General features: G+C 48.0%; 6 protein-coding genes across 6 annotated transcripts; 5 read left to right on the top strand and 1 right to left on the bottom strand.

Annotated features, from left to right (window-relative positions):
* Positions 1 to 1,846: 1,846 nt before the first annotated feature.
* On the top strand, positions 1,847 to 3,429 carry DFJ58DRAFT_33037 (chaperonin 10-like protein). Its single transcript, XM_041379891.1, has 5 exons — positions 1,847 to 2,117; positions 2,169 to 2,247; positions 2,300 to 2,486; positions 2,537 to 2,931; positions 2,980 to 3,429. Exons 1-5 carry the CDS (start codon positions 1,861 to 1,863, stop codon positions 3,097 to 3,099), a joined length of 1,038 nt encoding a protein of 345 aa, XP_041240591.1. The 5' UTR covers positions 1,847 to 1,860; the 3' UTR covers positions 3,100 to 3,429.
* Positions 3,430 to 4,114: 685 nt separating this feature from the next.
* DFJ58DRAFT_731370 (chaperonin 10-like protein) lies at positions 4,115 to 5,353 on the top strand (the record flags this gene model as incomplete). Its single annotated transcript, XM_041386026.1, has 5 exons — positions 4,115 to 4,371; positions 4,423 to 4,501; positions 4,554 to 4,740; positions 4,791 to 5,185; positions 5,234 to 5,353. 5 exons carry the CDS (start codon positions 4,115 to 4,117, stop codon positions 5,351 to 5,353), a joined length of 1,038 nt encoding a protein of 345 aa, XP_041240590.1.
* Positions 5,354 to 6,379: 1,026 nt separating this feature from the next.
* DFJ58DRAFT_33023 (chaperonin 10-like protein) lies at positions 6,380 to 7,786 on the top strand. Its single transcript, XM_041379887.1, has 5 exons — positions 6,380 to 6,660; positions 6,730 to 6,793; positions 6,846 to 7,032; positions 7,088 to 7,482; positions 7,529 to 7,786. Exons 1-5 carry the CDS (start codon positions 6,404 to 6,406, stop codon positions 7,646 to 7,648), a joined length of 1,023 nt encoding a protein of 340 aa, XP_041240589.1. The 5' UTR covers positions 6,380 to 6,403; the 3' UTR covers positions 7,649 to 7,786.
* Positions 7,787 to 7,821: 35 nt separating this feature from the next.
* On the top strand, positions 7,822 to 8,507 carry DFJ58DRAFT_803510 (DSS1/SEM1 family-domain-containing protein). Its single transcript, XM_041390969.1, has 3 exons — positions 7,822 to 8,040; positions 8,099 to 8,234; positions 8,292 to 8,507. Exons 1-3 carry the CDS (start codon positions 7,857 to 7,859, stop codon positions 8,341 to 8,343), a joined length of 372 nt encoding a protein of 123 aa, XP_041240588.1. The 5' UTR covers positions 7,822 to 7,856; the 3' UTR covers positions 8,344 to 8,507.
* Positions 8,508 to 8,700: 193 nt separating this feature from the next.
* On the bottom strand, positions 8,701 to 11,583 carry DFJ58DRAFT_32773 (major facilitator superfamily domain-containing protein). The gene is made up of 21 exons (XM_041379878.1): positions 11,514 to 11,583; positions 11,160 to 11,453; positions 11,068 to 11,093; positions 10,994 to 11,020; positions 10,925 to 10,933; positions 10,794 to 10,874; positions 10,682 to 10,746; positions 10,525 to 10,628; positions 10,350 to 10,471; positions 10,230 to 10,290; positions 9,951 to 10,172; positions 9,891 to 9,897; positions 9,811 to 9,842; positions 9,704 to 9,760; positions 9,634 to 9,650; positions 9,530 to 9,582; positions 9,392 to 9,478; positions 9,308 to 9,344; positions 9,140 to 9,256; positions 8,920 to 9,080; positions 8,701 to 8,866 (listed from the first exon to the last, which is right to left on the bottom strand). Exons 2-21 carry the CDS (start codon positions 11,201 to 11,203, stop codon positions 8,732 to 8,734), a joined length of 1,464 nt encoding a protein of 487 aa, XP_041240587.1. The 5' UTR covers positions 11,204 to 11,453; positions 11,514 to 11,583; the 3' UTR covers positions 8,701 to 8,731.
* A 372-nt stretch (positions 11,584 to 11,955) lies between these two features.
* Positions 11,956 to 13,562, top strand: DFJ58DRAFT_853354 (uncharacterized protein; the record flags this gene model as incomplete). The annotated part of the gene is made up of 6 exons (XM_041393848.1): positions 11,956 to 12,257; positions 12,304 to 12,327; positions 12,379 to 12,516; positions 12,564 to 12,797; positions 12,879 to 13,006; positions 13,074 to 13,562. 6 exons carry the CDS (start codon positions 11,956 to 11,958, stop codon positions 13,376 to 13,378), a joined length of 1,131 nt encoding a protein of 376 aa, XP_041240586.1. The 3' UTR covers positions 13,379 to 13,562.
* Between the last annotated feature and the right edge of the window lie 48 nt (positions 13,563 to 13,610).

Raw genomic sequence — 13,610 nt, 5'->3', positions numbered from 1 at the left:
GTCTTGCGGCAATACAGGATCACAGGTATCTCCTTTGTAACACGACCTAGCAGAGTAACCACGACCTTGAAAGGTACGTTCCTTCATCCAGCGATAGTATTCCTTCGAACGATACTGACACAGCATGTCCACCACAGGTGTCATAGAATGCGCAGTCAGTGAGGGACGCGATCTTATGTTTGTTGATGACAGACATGCATGCTCATTCGAACTGAATAACCAATTTTTTGAGATTCTGTTCTGAGTACCACACCCCAGCGAAATATTGTATGTTCATGTTTGTGGATAGTACAGTCAAATCGATCAACCCCAGTCCATCGCCGCTCCTCTATGTCATACGAACCTGCACCCATAAAGATATTTTTGCCCCTATTTCCTTTTGAAATCTGGAGTCCCTGGCCCTGTTCCAGTCACGTCCTATGCGACAAAAATACCTTGGTTTGGGCTCCTTAGGAGTGGACTTCTTGAGTCGGGGGAAAGAATTGGGAACAGTCGATGGCCACGCTGCCGTGGAGTTACGCTGCAAAAAGAAGAAGTCAACAAAAATTCGGTAAATCGACATCAAGATACGCCTGTTCAGCAGGCACAACACCCCTAGATTTCCCTGCTACTTTGGGTGTCCAATCGAGTTAGGAGAGCCAAGGGTCATCCTTCCAACATTCGTCCCTTATCCTATCCTTAGCTTGCTCTGCGAGTTCGACAAGGCGCCTTTTCACTTTCCCATTTAACTCCTTGTAAACCCTATCTGCATCCGCAAATGAGATCTGACAGCGCGGCCGCGGTGAATGCACGTCCAGATACCTTTGAACACTCGGGATCGGACACCTTAGAACAGATTCTACTGTCACAACCCTGACAACAATACATCCCTGCCTGCAACACCCGCGCCAAGCAACCTCACAACGATTCAGCTGCGAGAGGCACAGAATAACGAGCCCTGGCCGGTAAGTGGTGTCAAATCGGGCAGCTTCAAATACCTTTGATGGACAGCGGTGCTAGCATTATGAAAAGGGTCCATGCGTGGGCTGGTCTACGGAACGAGCGCCTGCACTCCCCATGCGGCCTCAGTCCCCTTCAGGGATAGAATAGAGAGACTCGGTAACATCTCGCACCTGCAGGTGACATTGGATGAATCAGCTGAGGCCCGACCTCTTTATATCTTCTACTGGACAATTCCGAAAAACTTACAATCTCGTTGCGGAGATGCCCGCGGGAGCCCCTGCGCTTGGATACACAGTGAGCACAACTTCGCAGGGTGCAATTATCCACTGACAATGCCAGGGCCATAAAGCATGGTAGATTCTGGAGTTGAACAGGTCAAAACTAGAATAGGCTATGGCATTCAGATTGTTTGTAAAGGACGTGGTGCACTTCAATGGGTCGAAACTAGGATAGGCTATGGAACATTAATATTGTTGTATGTCGAGACAAAAGATCGGATTGTTTGTAAAGAACGTGGTCACTTGAATGGGTCGAAACTGAAATAGCCTAGGCTGCCTATGGAGTATTGTTGTACGTTGAGACGAAAGTGCGAGTTAATGCAGAAGATTTCGATGGCTCGCTGGAAAGGCAATCAGTAGGGGCATGATCTAGTGAAGGACTGACTCTCCACGTGGCTATGTCGAACTCCATGATCATTCGAGTGCGATTTTCCCCGTTGGGACTTGCTGCGTTAGAGGTGGACCTAGGTAGACTTAGGTAGACGCCTCTTAATGATGTCATTTGCAAATCATGATCACGAATAGTTGAAATCAATGATGCATCTTGCTCATTATAGACGTTTCAATTTATCATATAGGTAGCAAGGTTGGAAGGTCACCGGTCACCAACCACTGATTCTACCCACCACATCTCTTTCGCATGTCTCCGCGACAGAAAGCTCTCTTTCTTCCCAAAAAGCAGGGCAACTTTGAGATTGGCTTCCGCAGCATCCCCAGTCCCGGAGTTGGTCAGCTTCTGGTCAAGATTCAGTCTGCCGCTCTGAACCCGACTGACTACAAGAGCAAGGACACAGGGATGTTCGTAACCCATTACCCTGCCGTTCTGGGTAGGGATATTGCTGGCATTGTCGAGGAAGTAGGGGAAGGTGTCGACAATTTCCGCAAAGGCGATAGAGTGTTAGCATGATGATTTCCCCCTGTCTGTATAGGCTCAACCTTGGTTTACAGATTGGCGCATGGCAAATTCACTAATGACTTTACTGCGTTTCAGCAGTATGCCTTGACCGTTGCAAGCTTTACAGCAAAGGTAAGTTATGAAAAGGTTCATTGACCACATCGTCATCTACATCCCATTCCAGATTCCTTCGAGCGAATCTTTCGATAGCGCAGCTACTGTTCCTCTAGGGTTAGATACTGCGCTGGTGGGATTGTACGGAAATGAATTCGGAGCTGGGATAACCCCTCCTTGGACAAAAAGCGCCGGCGGTCACGAATCAAAGAAACCTATTGTCATCCTTGGCGGTTCTTCCTCTGTGGGTTCATACGGTAAGCGTAGTGGGACTCGCCTATTCGACCACAGGTTGACAGAATTGCAGCTATCCAACTTGCTCGTCTGTCAGGATTTTATCCTATCATTACTACAGCCTCTCCGAGCAATGAAGACCTTGTCAGGGACTACGGGGCGAGCCACTTTTTTGATCGCAACCTTTCCGGCAAACAACTACAGGCCGCCATCAACAAGATTGCTGACAGCCCTATCAGAATTGTTTACGACGCTATCTCGTTGCCAGAAACACAGTCTGTTGGATGGGGATTGCTTGCAAACAATGGCACCCTGGTATTAACCCTTCCTGCATCAGTCAAGGAGGATGAAGGCAAGGAGCGAAGGGTAGTCCAGACCTTCGGGAACCCACACATCCCACAAAATGAAAAGCTGTGTTGCAGCGCCTGGGCTGTGGTTGAAAGGTGGCTTTCAGAGGGTACTATACAGGTTTGTTCTGCGATCATTGTTTTGGATCTATGTCTCACAGTTATGTAGCCGAACAAGTATGAAGTCCTCCCAAACGGGCTTGAAGGTATTATTGGAGGACTGGAAAGGATGAGATTGGGACAGGTGTCTGGAACGAAGTTGGTTGCTCACCCTCAGGAAACACAGTGAATGCAGGGTTGACTTATTCCGCGATGTCGACTATCACCTTATTTGCATCGCGTGCAATGACAGGATATAATTGATAGGCATCACAATTACTAGCATGTACTGGGCGATGTCGCGAGGAGAGCTCAGGCTGAGTCTTGTTGGAAGTTCCAACATGTAAAGGCAAGGGGCAGAGCAACGTGTTGCTCTGCTTGTGGTTGGCTTTAAAGATTCCAAACGCATAGTTCGTGAAGTCGATTGGAGGAAGAAATCGCAAAGAGAAGTTGCCGACTTGCAATGAAGCCGCCAAAGCTCCTGCCATTCAGACTCTAGGGAGATCCAAGGCGAGAGCCGTAATAGCTTAATATTAGTCAGCCATCTCGGAGAAGGTCCTTCAAGCTACAGGCTTGACTAAGTTCTTGAGCATCACTACTTCTTGCTTTGCTCGCAACACGCAGACACACAGTTGGCAGATACACCGCTCCAAGATCAAACAGCAGATGGCATCTTTGTTGTCTCATTCGAACCACCTACTTTCAAGTTTCAGACGTCACAGACAAGATATGACAAAATCGATCTCCCCGAGACTCCGAGTTGTCTGCAGAGCTAGTAGCAGATGAACTGCAATGCGGACTGCACAATATGGACTTTGGAACGCAGGAGGGTGATAATACCTTGTACTATTTTTATTTTATTTGTATAACGTATGCCACATGCCTCATCGATTCCACTGTTGCCCAGGGACTGGAGCAGGATTCCAGCGTCCTTGAAGAGACCATATCAAAGCTACGCAAGACTCCTACATACCATTTCTAGCGTCGCATCTCATGCATATTGCATATGGCAGGGCAGGGCTTGTTACTAAGCTGATGCCTACAAGAGGAAGATGCTCCTCACTAACACCTCAAATTGCCCGTTATCAGGAATAATCGTAATCCATGGTGCTTTCTTGCTCATCAAGAAGTTTTAATTTATTATATAGGTTGCAAGATTGGAAGGCCACCGACAACCGTGATTCTACCCACCACATCCCTTCCGCATGTCTCCACGACAGAAAGCTCTTTTTCTCCCCAAAAAGCAGGGCAACTTTGAGATTGGCTCCCGCAGCATACCCAGTCCCGGAGTTGGGCAGCTTCTGGTCAAGATTCAATCTGTTGCTTTGAACCCGGTTGACTACAAGATCAAGGAAACAGGGATGTTCGTGACCCATTACCCTGCCATTCTGGGCACGGATATTGCTGGAATTGTCGAGGAAGTAGGGAAAGGTGTCGACAACTTCCGCAAAGGCGATAGAGTGTCAGTATGATGATTTCCCCCTGTCTGTATAGGCTCAACCTTGGTTTACAGATTGGCGCATGGCAAATTAAATAATGACTTTGCCGCTTTTCAGCAGTATACGTTGACCGTTGCGAGCTTTACAGCAAAGGTAAGTTGTGAGAGGGTTCATTGACCACATCGTCATCCATACCCCACTCTAGATTCCTTCGAGCGAGTCTTTCGATAGCGCAGCTACTGTTCCTCTTGGGTTAGATACTGCGCTGGTGGGGTTGTACGGAAATGAATTTGGAGCTGGGATAACCCCTCCTTGGACAAAAAGCGCCAGCGGTCACGAATCAAACAAACCTATTGTCATCCTTGGTGGTTCTTCCTCTGTGGGTTCATACGGTAAGCGTAGTGGGACTCGCCTATTCGACCGCAAGCTGACAGAATTGTAGCTATCCAACTTGCTCGTCTGTCAGGATTTTATCCTATCATTACTACAGCCTCTCCGAGCAATGAAGACCTTGTAAGGGACTACGGCGCAACCCATTTTTTCGATCGCAACCTTTCCGGTAAACAACTGAAGGCCGCCATCAGCAAAGTTACTGGCATCCCTATCAGAATTGTTTATGACGCTATCTCGCTACCAGAAACACAGTCCGTTGGATGGGGGTTGCTTGCAAACAATGGCACCCTCGTATTGACCCTTTCTGCATCAGTCAAGGAGGATGAAGGCAAGGGGCGAAAGATAGTCCAGACCTTCGGGAACCCACACGTCCCCCAAAATCAAGAGCTATGCAGTAGCTCCTGGGCTGTGGTCGAAAAGTGGCTTTCAGAGGGTACTATACAGGTTTGTTCTGCGACCATTGTTGTGGATTTATGTCTCACATTTATGTAGACGAACAAGTATGAAGTCCTTCCGAACGGGCTTGAAGGTATTATTGGAGGACTGGAAAGGATGAGATTGGGACAGGTGTCTGGAACGAAGTTGGTTGCTCATCCTCAGGAAACACAGTAAATACAGTGTTGTCGACTTATTCCGCAATGCCGACTATCACCTTGTTTGCATTTGGCGCAACGACACGATATATAAAATAGGCGTCAATTACTAGTATGTACTGCACGATGTCGCTAGGAGAGGTCTTGTTGAAAGTTTCAACGTGTAAAGGCAAGGGGTGGAGCGACATGGTTGCTCTACTTGTGGTTGTTTTCAGACACCAAACGCATGGTTCGTGAAGCTTTGAAATCGAGCGAAGGAAGAAATCCCAAAGAGAAGCTGCTGACTTGCAAGGAAGCCTCTGAAACTCCCTGCAACTCTAGTGGGAGACCCCCAGTGGGCGACAGTCGTAGCTTAGTCAGCTACTCACCGGGTCGTTCAGCCTTTGTCGTGACCACCACTAGTAGTACTGGTGCTCGAAGTTCAAAGCTTCACCACTTCTTGCCTTGCTCGCGACACGCAGGCACACAGTTCCAGATACACCGTTCCAACATAAAACAGTGGATGGCATCTTTGTTGTCTCATTCGAACTACCCACCTTCAAGCTTCAGACGTCACAGAGACGGGACATGACGAATTTGATCTCTCCGAGTTGCCTGCAGGTGATGAGCTAGTAGCAGGCGAACTTCATAGAACTGCAACACGAACTGCACAATATGAACTTTAGGCCGCAGGAGGGTGATAATACCTTGTACTGTCTTTGTTTTATTTGTATAGCGTATGCCACACGCCTCATCGATTCCGCCATTGCCCAGGGACTGGAGTGGGATTCCAGCGTACTACCCATCCTTGAAGAGACCGGGTCCGTAACACACCTACGCGAGACTCCTACCATGTCTAGCGTCGCATCTCATGCACACTGCTTATGGCGTTATCCCGCAGGGCAAAGCTTGTTATTAAGCTGATGCCACACAAGAGATAGATGCTCCTTACTAACTTCATTTGCAAATTGCCTGCCATGATCACGAATAATCCATCATTGATGTTTTCTTGCTCATCAAGAAGTTTCAATTTAGTATATAGGTAGCAAAGTTGGAAGGCGTTTAGCCACCGTGATCACATCTCTTTCGCATGTCTCCCCAACAGAAAGCTCTTTTTCTTCCCAAAAAGCAGGGCAACTTTGAGATTGGCTCCCGCACCATCCCCAGTCCCGGAGCTGGGCAGCTCTTGGTCAAGATTCAATCTGCTGCTCTGAACCCGATTGACTATAAGATCAAGGACACAGGGATGTTCGTGACCGATTACCCTGCCATTCTTGGCAATGATATTGCTGGCATTGTCGAGGAAGTAGGGGAAGGTGTCAACAACTTTCGCAAAGGCGATAGAGTGTTAGTATGATGATTCTTTTCCTCGAGTTTTATTGGCCCTGTCTGTATAGGCTCAACCTTGGTTTACAGATTGGCGCATGGCAAATCTGCGTTTCAGCAGTATACCTTGACCGTTGCAAGCTTTACAGCAAAGGTAAGTTATGAGAAGGCTCATTGACCACATCGTCATCCATACCCCATTCTAGATTCCTTCGAGCGAGTCTTTCGATAGCGCAGCTACTGTTCCTCTAGGGTTAGATACTGCGCTGATGGGGTTGTACGGAAATCATTTTGGAGCTGGGATAACCCCTCCTTGGACAAAAAGCGCCAGCGGTCACGAATCAAACAAACCTATTGTCATCCTTGGCGGTTCTTCCTCTGTGGGTTCATACGGTAAGCGTAGTGGGACTCGCCTATTCATCCGCATGCTGACAGTATTGTATTGCAGCTATCCAACTTGCTCGTCTGTCAGAATTTTATCCTATCATCACTACAGCCTCTCCGAGCAATGAAGAACTTGTCAGGAACTACGGCGCAACCCATTTTTTCGATCGCAACCTTTCCGGAAAACAACTGAAGGCCGCCATCAGCAGAATTACTGACAGCCCTATCGGAATTGTTTATGACGCTATCTCGTTGCCAGAAACACAATCTGTTGCATGGGAATTGCTTGCAAACAATGGCACCCTCGTATTAACCGTTTCTGCATCAGTCAAGGAGGACGAAGGCAAGGGGCGCAAGGTCATCCAGACCCTCGCGAGCCCATCCGTCCCCCAAAATCAAGAGCTGTACCGCAGCTCCTGGGCTGTGGTCGAGCAGTGGCTTTCAGAGGGTACTATACAGGTTTGTTCTGCAACCAGTGTTTTGGATCTGTCTTACATTTATGTAGCCGAACAAGTATGAGGTTCTCCCGAACGGGCTTGAAGGTATTATTGGAGGACTGGAAAGGATGAGATTGGGACAGGTGTCTGGAGCGAAGTTGGTTGCCCACCCTCAGGAAACACAGTAAATGCATAAGTCGCGGCTAGCTTGTTCGGCAATGCCTCTTGCTTGCATCGGGCGGGATACGATCAAATTGTACATTAAGTATCACAATTACAAACTTATATATGTACAAAGTCACGGTGTAGGAAATTGGATGTAAAAGAATGCTAGTAGCCTAGTACTCAGTGCACTTCGCGACTTCGGATGTCCGCTGAAATCACATTCCCACGATCATGCCACTGACGCGGCCTGAGTACTGCAAACGCGTACTGAGGCCATCTCTCACCAGCATGTCTTCATCCGCATCCTCATCAAAACCCGCAGACAAACAAACAGAGAAGTCCAAGGAGGAGGACAGTCAGCCTCACCTGGGGGTCCTTGAAGAAGATGACGAGTTCGAAGAGTTCGAAGTCGCAGGTGATCATTGAGTTGCCATTCCATATCATCGATGCTTGCTGATCATGTTGTCTGGTAGACTGGGATGATTCTAGTACGGATCTGGCGCACTTGAAGGGCGCTGCACCTGGGGTCGCAAAATCAGCGGGGGATAAACTTTGGGAGGATAATTGGGATGATGACGACATCGAGGATGAGTTCAGCGTGCAGCTACGGTATGCAATTCTCCTCTTGTCTTGATGATACGTTTGCCCAACTCATACATTGGCTAGGAATGAGCTTTCTAAGGCGGGGAAAGCAACTGGAGACCCTATGCAGCAATAATGACATCGTATCTGCGGTTTTTGCCAAGTGACCCGTCCAGTTACTGTAAAATATCCAATACATCTGAGCCCTTCAGAAGCTTCATTATCCGCACTATTAAAATTTCAGTGTGTACTAGGTTGCTCACCGGAACTCTGACTGCGATTAGCCGCATTTTCATTGAACAACTATCCACATTAGTTAAACAAGACAAGGAGAGCAGGGGTCCTGAAAGGTAAGCCACCTTCAGCGAGACATGGTTTCCTTCACATCATAGGTACATGTCATCAGTGTAAATCTCCAGAGACTATGCGTCTCGAGTTATTCAACAAGTATTCATACAATTGAAGGAAATGACATGGTACGTAAACATAAACGTGAATTATCATCAAGATTGCTCGCCGAACGGCTAAACTTTCGTGGCTGAGTTAGTGTCCTTGACCTCTGAATCTGTCTCTTTCCCTTCCGCATATGACACGGTTTCAGTTTCGGGAAGACCCATGAGTGAGACATCGAAACCGTGCGCTTCAAGGTATTCCCGGAACTACGTTGGGAGGTGTATAAACGTCGTGGGCAACGGGAGGGACAATCGCGCACCTCGGCATCCTCCCTCTTCATACCATCGTGGTCCAAGGGTTTCACAAAGAAGTATACAATGATTGCGCTTAGGATGGCGAGACCGCTGCCAACCCAGAAGGGGCCAGTGTTTCCTTTAGCTGAACTTGAGCCACCAAAATCCGTGATCATGAGAGGGAACACTGGACGGACAAAGAAAACACTCAGTTCACCCGTCATACGAAAACTGCATGATACGTACCCCAAGTTCCAATAAATGCGCCTATTTTTCCAACAGCAGCTGCAATACCGTAATACTGACCACGCACAGCAGTTGGCCCGGACTTTGCAGCCAATACACCAAGGCAGTTTCCGGGACCTAGGCCAAAAGAGTTCAAAAGACGGAGAATGATTGCGCAACCCCACGCACCAAACTCGCCGAAGGTCAGGAAGATGCCGTACACCACCTAATGAGCCACTCAGCATCAATTATCTATGAGAGAGAGATGCATACAGCAAAAGCGGCAATGTGTTGTGACAACTGGGTATAAAGGCCACTCATGATGAATCCAAAGAGCGCTTGCGCGAGAAGGCCAGAGATCTAATTGGGGATTTAGAAAAAATCACTTCACAGGTGCTCAATATCACTTACCATGGTAACCTTGGGACCCATAAAATCAACGCAGAAGGCACCCACAACAGTGCCTGCGGACAAAATGTGAGATCTGTAAGTTAATTGTTGTCCGGTAGACTAACCTGGAATGTCGAACAGGCTGTGAAACACATCTGAATAGGAGCACGAATCACGGATGGATGGGAAGCTTACTTGATCACGACAGCCCAACCAAAGACGACGGTGAGGGATGAACTACCACCGGTAACGCTGCCAAAACGGCTAAGTTCTATGTGAAGAAAACAAAAGCAAATGCATACGCATCGGTGATTGTGGATGAATAAAGTCCGAACTACAGAAAAAATCAGTGATAATGCATCCCATAAGTGCCTGAACATACTGGGTATCTGGAAGTATGTGAGCAACTAATCCGAATGCATGGGAATGGTTGTTAGCATACGTGATGAAGTCATAAATGAACCATGCCAGCGAAAGGCCAAGCAGGCTACGCCAGTATCTTTTAATGACTAGTCCGTATGGGATACGGACATACTTCATCGAATCGCGCTTGTAGCGATTGGGCTCCTCCATGCGCAGCCGCCAAAAGAAGACAGCAACAGCAGGAACTACACCAAGCCCAAGCGAGAGGCGCCAGACAGCACTAAGGTGGTTGTCCCCGAATCTAAAAGTAACCGTTAGACATGGATTGTAAGATGTGGAAATGAATGGCGGCACGGACATCCAGTAAAGTACCAATGGTACGAATGCTCCAATAACGAAACCGTTATCAATCATAGTGTCTGGGCAGCGTTATTTAGATTTATACTGGTGATGAAGACATTTCATCACGTCAGCTCACTCGTTGCGAGCACCAGCCATCGGTGTTGCGAGTTCTTAGCAATGCCCTCTTCCTCCGACTGTTCAGATGCAGACACGGAACCGCAAGGGTATTCAGCGCCAACGCCAATCCCAAGAAGGAAGCTATGTTAGATAATGAGCGGCACAGATGATCTCGGACCGGCACAAATGCTTACCGACATGCGATAAGCATAGCAAGCATGCCATCAAGGCTGTGGTTAGCACCAGACGAAGCAGCCGAGAGACCAGAAAATAGTGCGACGATCCCAGTTGCGGACATCTGTTTAAAAGTATGACTTACGGGTTGCTCGATCGGGGTTGACGTCTACTTACCATACCGAATTTGCGCCCAACTTTGTCGGAGAGGTAGCCAAAGGTGAGCATACCCACCACGGTGCCTAGGACGATTTAATTGCAGATCAACGAAGGAGACTTATGTACGCACCTGCGAAGGCGACGCTGGAGAGTGTGGTGCTGAAATTCCCAGTGATGCCGTCGGAATCAGTGCCGTATATGCGTTTTAAAACTGTAATTCACATTCAATCCTCAGTGAATTTCACGGCAAAAGGCGCTCACTAGTATTGACTGCAAGACAGTTGAATTTTTTGGTCAAAGGGGACTCATCAAGTTGAATACATCACCCACCAGAACCAATGACACTGTTCGCATAACCTGCGAACGATTATCAAATTTACGTTAAGAGAGACGTATGTGCATACCATCAGAGAACAGAGCCGTTCCACAGCTGTGAGAAAGGATTCGAGCATCGTGATCAGTTTGAAGATAAAAAAACAAACACAAAACAACATACGCGAAGATGAGAGAAACACTACTCAGGGTGACCTTCTTAGCCATGGCGTTGAGGTCAGAGGGAGGCAGTAGTAGAGGATAAAGAGCTGGCAGCCAAAAGATCTTCTGTATCAAATACACCTATTAATATAGAATCCCGGCTGATTGCAGGTGATCCGGGTCCTGGAGATGCACACGGTCGGCACTTTCTCTGCCATTTTTGCTCAATGTTGAACGTTGATACCAGCAAACGTGTGCGGCTCGTTGACGCATTCTACTTTGTGCAAGTCACAGCCCTTGAAGGCAAGTTTGTGCTCTGCCGCCCGAGGTGTCCGTTACAGGCGAACTTGAATTCAGTACATATCGAGATGCTTACTAGTTAGGACTTAGTCGCTTGCATCGCGCAGTCACGGTGTTCCTGTGTGGCGAACTCCAACTTCCAACTTGTATGCGTGTGAGCAGAATTTCCTTTCCTGTACTTAGTAAAAGCTTAACGAAAATAACTCTCAAGCCTTAAGTTTGAGCTCACCTGGCTCGATAAAAAGTAAGTAGCAGTCAAAAGTCTGCCAGCGTAATTCAGATCGTATCTCTTTGTTTCTTCTAGTCAGCCATCGCAAGTACCAGGAGAAATGACACAAAGGCGAGGCAGTGCAAGCAAGTGACGCTGTCGGCGTTTTCCGAGTGAAGTCTCTGATGCGGAAGAACTACTTCGACTCCTAGTAATCGTTTCCCTCTAGTCCACACCCAAAGTATTGGTGGCAAGCAGCTTGTGCAACAAACCTCAAGGATATAGTGCGCAAGCCTGGATATAATCGAAGATGTCAACTTCCGAAGCTCACAGGACGCTGAAGCGCTCCCGTCATGATGATAATGAATCTATGTCAGCGGGCGGGGCTTCCGGTATTCATCATAATGGTGCAAAGGTGAAGCGCGAACAAAGTCCGACGCCTCCGCCTCCACAACGGAAGTTGGTCATGTCCGGGACAAAGCGCTTTGCCCCCTTTCCCTCGAATTGTTTGCCTGCGAATCCTGGGTACAAGCAGCATCGAAGGACATGGTCCAAGAAGTGTCAAAGTGAAATTGAAGCTCTGAAACTTCAATCGGAGAAGTTGCTCATCAGGTATGTCGAATTGCGTTGGATGGACTTGTATTCTGATTCCTGGCAGAGATGATGGCGTAATAGTCGACTGGTGAGCCATATGTATCGTGTGAAGCGATTGGCATTGGACATACTGTGATAGGAAGAGCCCGGTTCCAGTTTGGTCAGACACATTGCGACCAGCCGAGCTTGATCTTGCTGCTGCGATCACACTTGCACATCAGGCAAATGCCCAACAGCGCAATGCTTCCCTTCACCACACACCCGAAGCCCCCTCTCAGTCGGCTGTATCACTTCCGGTCACTGATGTTGATGATGTTGTTATAGTATCCTCATCCACACAAAACTCCCTATCCCACCACGGCCACGGAGGAATGTGGCATCGCCATCTGTATTATCCTCTCCCGCGGGTGGCTCTAAATCTCGGGCAACCCCTGAGCTCGATCTTCCATCTGCGGATGTTCCCGCTCCATCCAGGCCTCTGAACGACTTTCCGACGATCGTGGTAGTACCCGATGAAGAGGAAAAAATGTCGAAAATGACGATGGAATATCTTGAAAGGTGTGTTTCCATTTTATGTTCCTGAGATTTGCAACCGGAACTAGCTTAATCTTATCGTATTGCCGCTGGCCGATTTCAAAGATACTTCCAAACATTCGACTCGGATCGTGCCAGTCTTGCTTCTGCATATTCTAGCAACGCGTGCTTCTCATATCGAGAAGTCAAGTGCTTCTCTCCTGGGTCGCCCCACTTGCAACCCCCATTACCTCGTAAGTTTTTCGTTCCGGACATCTATCGTACCTTTCAATCGAGCCCGCATATTCATTGGTACCTAAGCATCTGACTCTATCAAGCGTACCCGGCTCGACATAACCGCAACCATCCTTTCCCTACCACCTTTGCAGCTCTTGCCGTTGACTGGATTGGCAGCAGATATCGACTACGACATCATGTGGCTTGGTTCCCCCGTTGGAATGTTTGCCATCTGCGGGGGCATTCATCATGGGCACGTCTCAAAGCGGCCGGTGACACATAGCTTTTTGTTACGCCAAAAGGAGGCATGCGAAGAAGATGTGAGGGCTGACGGCGTGTGGCCACTCGTTGCTGTGGCACATCAGATGATGGTATTTGATGGCCCGTAGATATAGTTCATCATCTTCTATCAGTGCTTGGTTGTGTACTCACTCCCGGTTATGGTTAGAGATAAATCACGATTAAATGTAAGTATTCGAATCTTCGATCGGACTATGACATAGTTGTGATATGGTCACCGCCTCTTGTGGCTTATAGCGCCCTATCGAGAGCGATAGTCCTCGGAGAATGACACTAGCTTGGCATATAGATAAACCCATTACTCGGCACCTGTGCACAGTT

This window comes from Suillus subalutaceus, assembly GCF_016647625.1.
Source record: "Suillus subalutaceus strain FC151 chromosome Unknown DFJ58scaffold_104, whole genome shotgun sequence".
NCBI lineage: Eukaryota > Fungi > Basidiomycota > Agaricomycetes > Boletales > Suillaceae > Suillus > Suillus subalutaceus.
This window is presented reverse-complemented; position numbering and strand designations above follow the sequence as displayed.

What these genes read in the sequence shown, in the direction of transcription:
- DFJ58DRAFT_32773 (XM_041379878.1), bottom strand. Translation starts at nt 11,203, where the DNA reads ATGGCTAAGAAGGTCACCCTGAGTAGTGTTTCTCTCATCTTCGC. An exon ending in AGTGTTTCTCTCATCTTCGC is followed by an intron (nt 11,094 to 11,159) that starts GTATGTTGTTTT and finishes CCTTTCTCACAG; the next exon opens with CTGTGGAACGGCTCTGTTCT. An exon ending in CCTGACCTTCGGCGAGTTTG is followed by an intron (nt 9,257 to 9,307) that starts GTGCGTGGGGTT and finishes CTTTTGGCCTAG; the next exon opens with GTCCCGGAAACTGCCTTGGT.
- DFJ58DRAFT_33037 (XM_041379891.1), top strand. Translation starts at nt 1,861, where the DNA reads ATGTCTCCGCGACAGAAAGCTCTCTTTCTTCCCAAAAAGCAGGGCAAC. An exon ending in TTCCGCAAAGGCGATAGAGT is followed by an intron (nt 2,118 to 2,168) that starts GTTAGCATGATG and finishes CTTGGTTTACAG; the next exon opens with ATTGGCGCATGGCAAATTCA. An exon ending in TTTCAGAGGGTACTATACAG is followed by an intron (nt 2,932 to 2,979) that starts GTTTGTTCTGCG and finishes ACAGTTATGTAG; the next exon opens with CCGAACAAGTATGAAGTCCT.
- DFJ58DRAFT_803510 (XM_041390969.1), top strand. Translation starts at nt 7,857, where the DNA reads ATGCCACTGACGCGGCCTGAGTACTGCAAACGCGTACTGAGGCCATCT. An exon ending in CGAAGAGTTCGAAGTCGCAG is followed by an intron (nt 8,041 to 8,098) that starts GTGATCATTGAG and finishes GTTGTCTGGTAG; the next exon opens with ACTGGGATGATTCTAGTACG. An exon ending in GAGTTCAGCGTGCAGCTACG is followed by an intron (nt 8,235 to 8,291) that starts GTATGCAATTCT and finishes TACATTGGCTAG; the next exon opens with GAATGAGCTTTCTAAGGCGG.
- DFJ58DRAFT_33023 (XM_041379887.1), top strand. Translation starts at nt 6,404, where the DNA reads ATGTCTCCCCAACAGAAAGCTCTTTTTCTTCCCAAAAAGCAGGGCAAC. An exon ending in TTTCGCAAAGGCGATAGAGT is followed by an intron (nt 6,661 to 6,729) that starts GTTAGTATGATG and finishes CTTGGTTTACAG; the next exon opens with ATTGGCGCATGGCAAATCTG. An exon ending in TTCCTCTGTGGGTTCATACG is followed by an intron (nt 7,033 to 7,087) that starts GTAAGCGTAGTG and finishes ATTGTATTGCAG; the next exon opens with CTATCCAACTTGCTCGTCTG.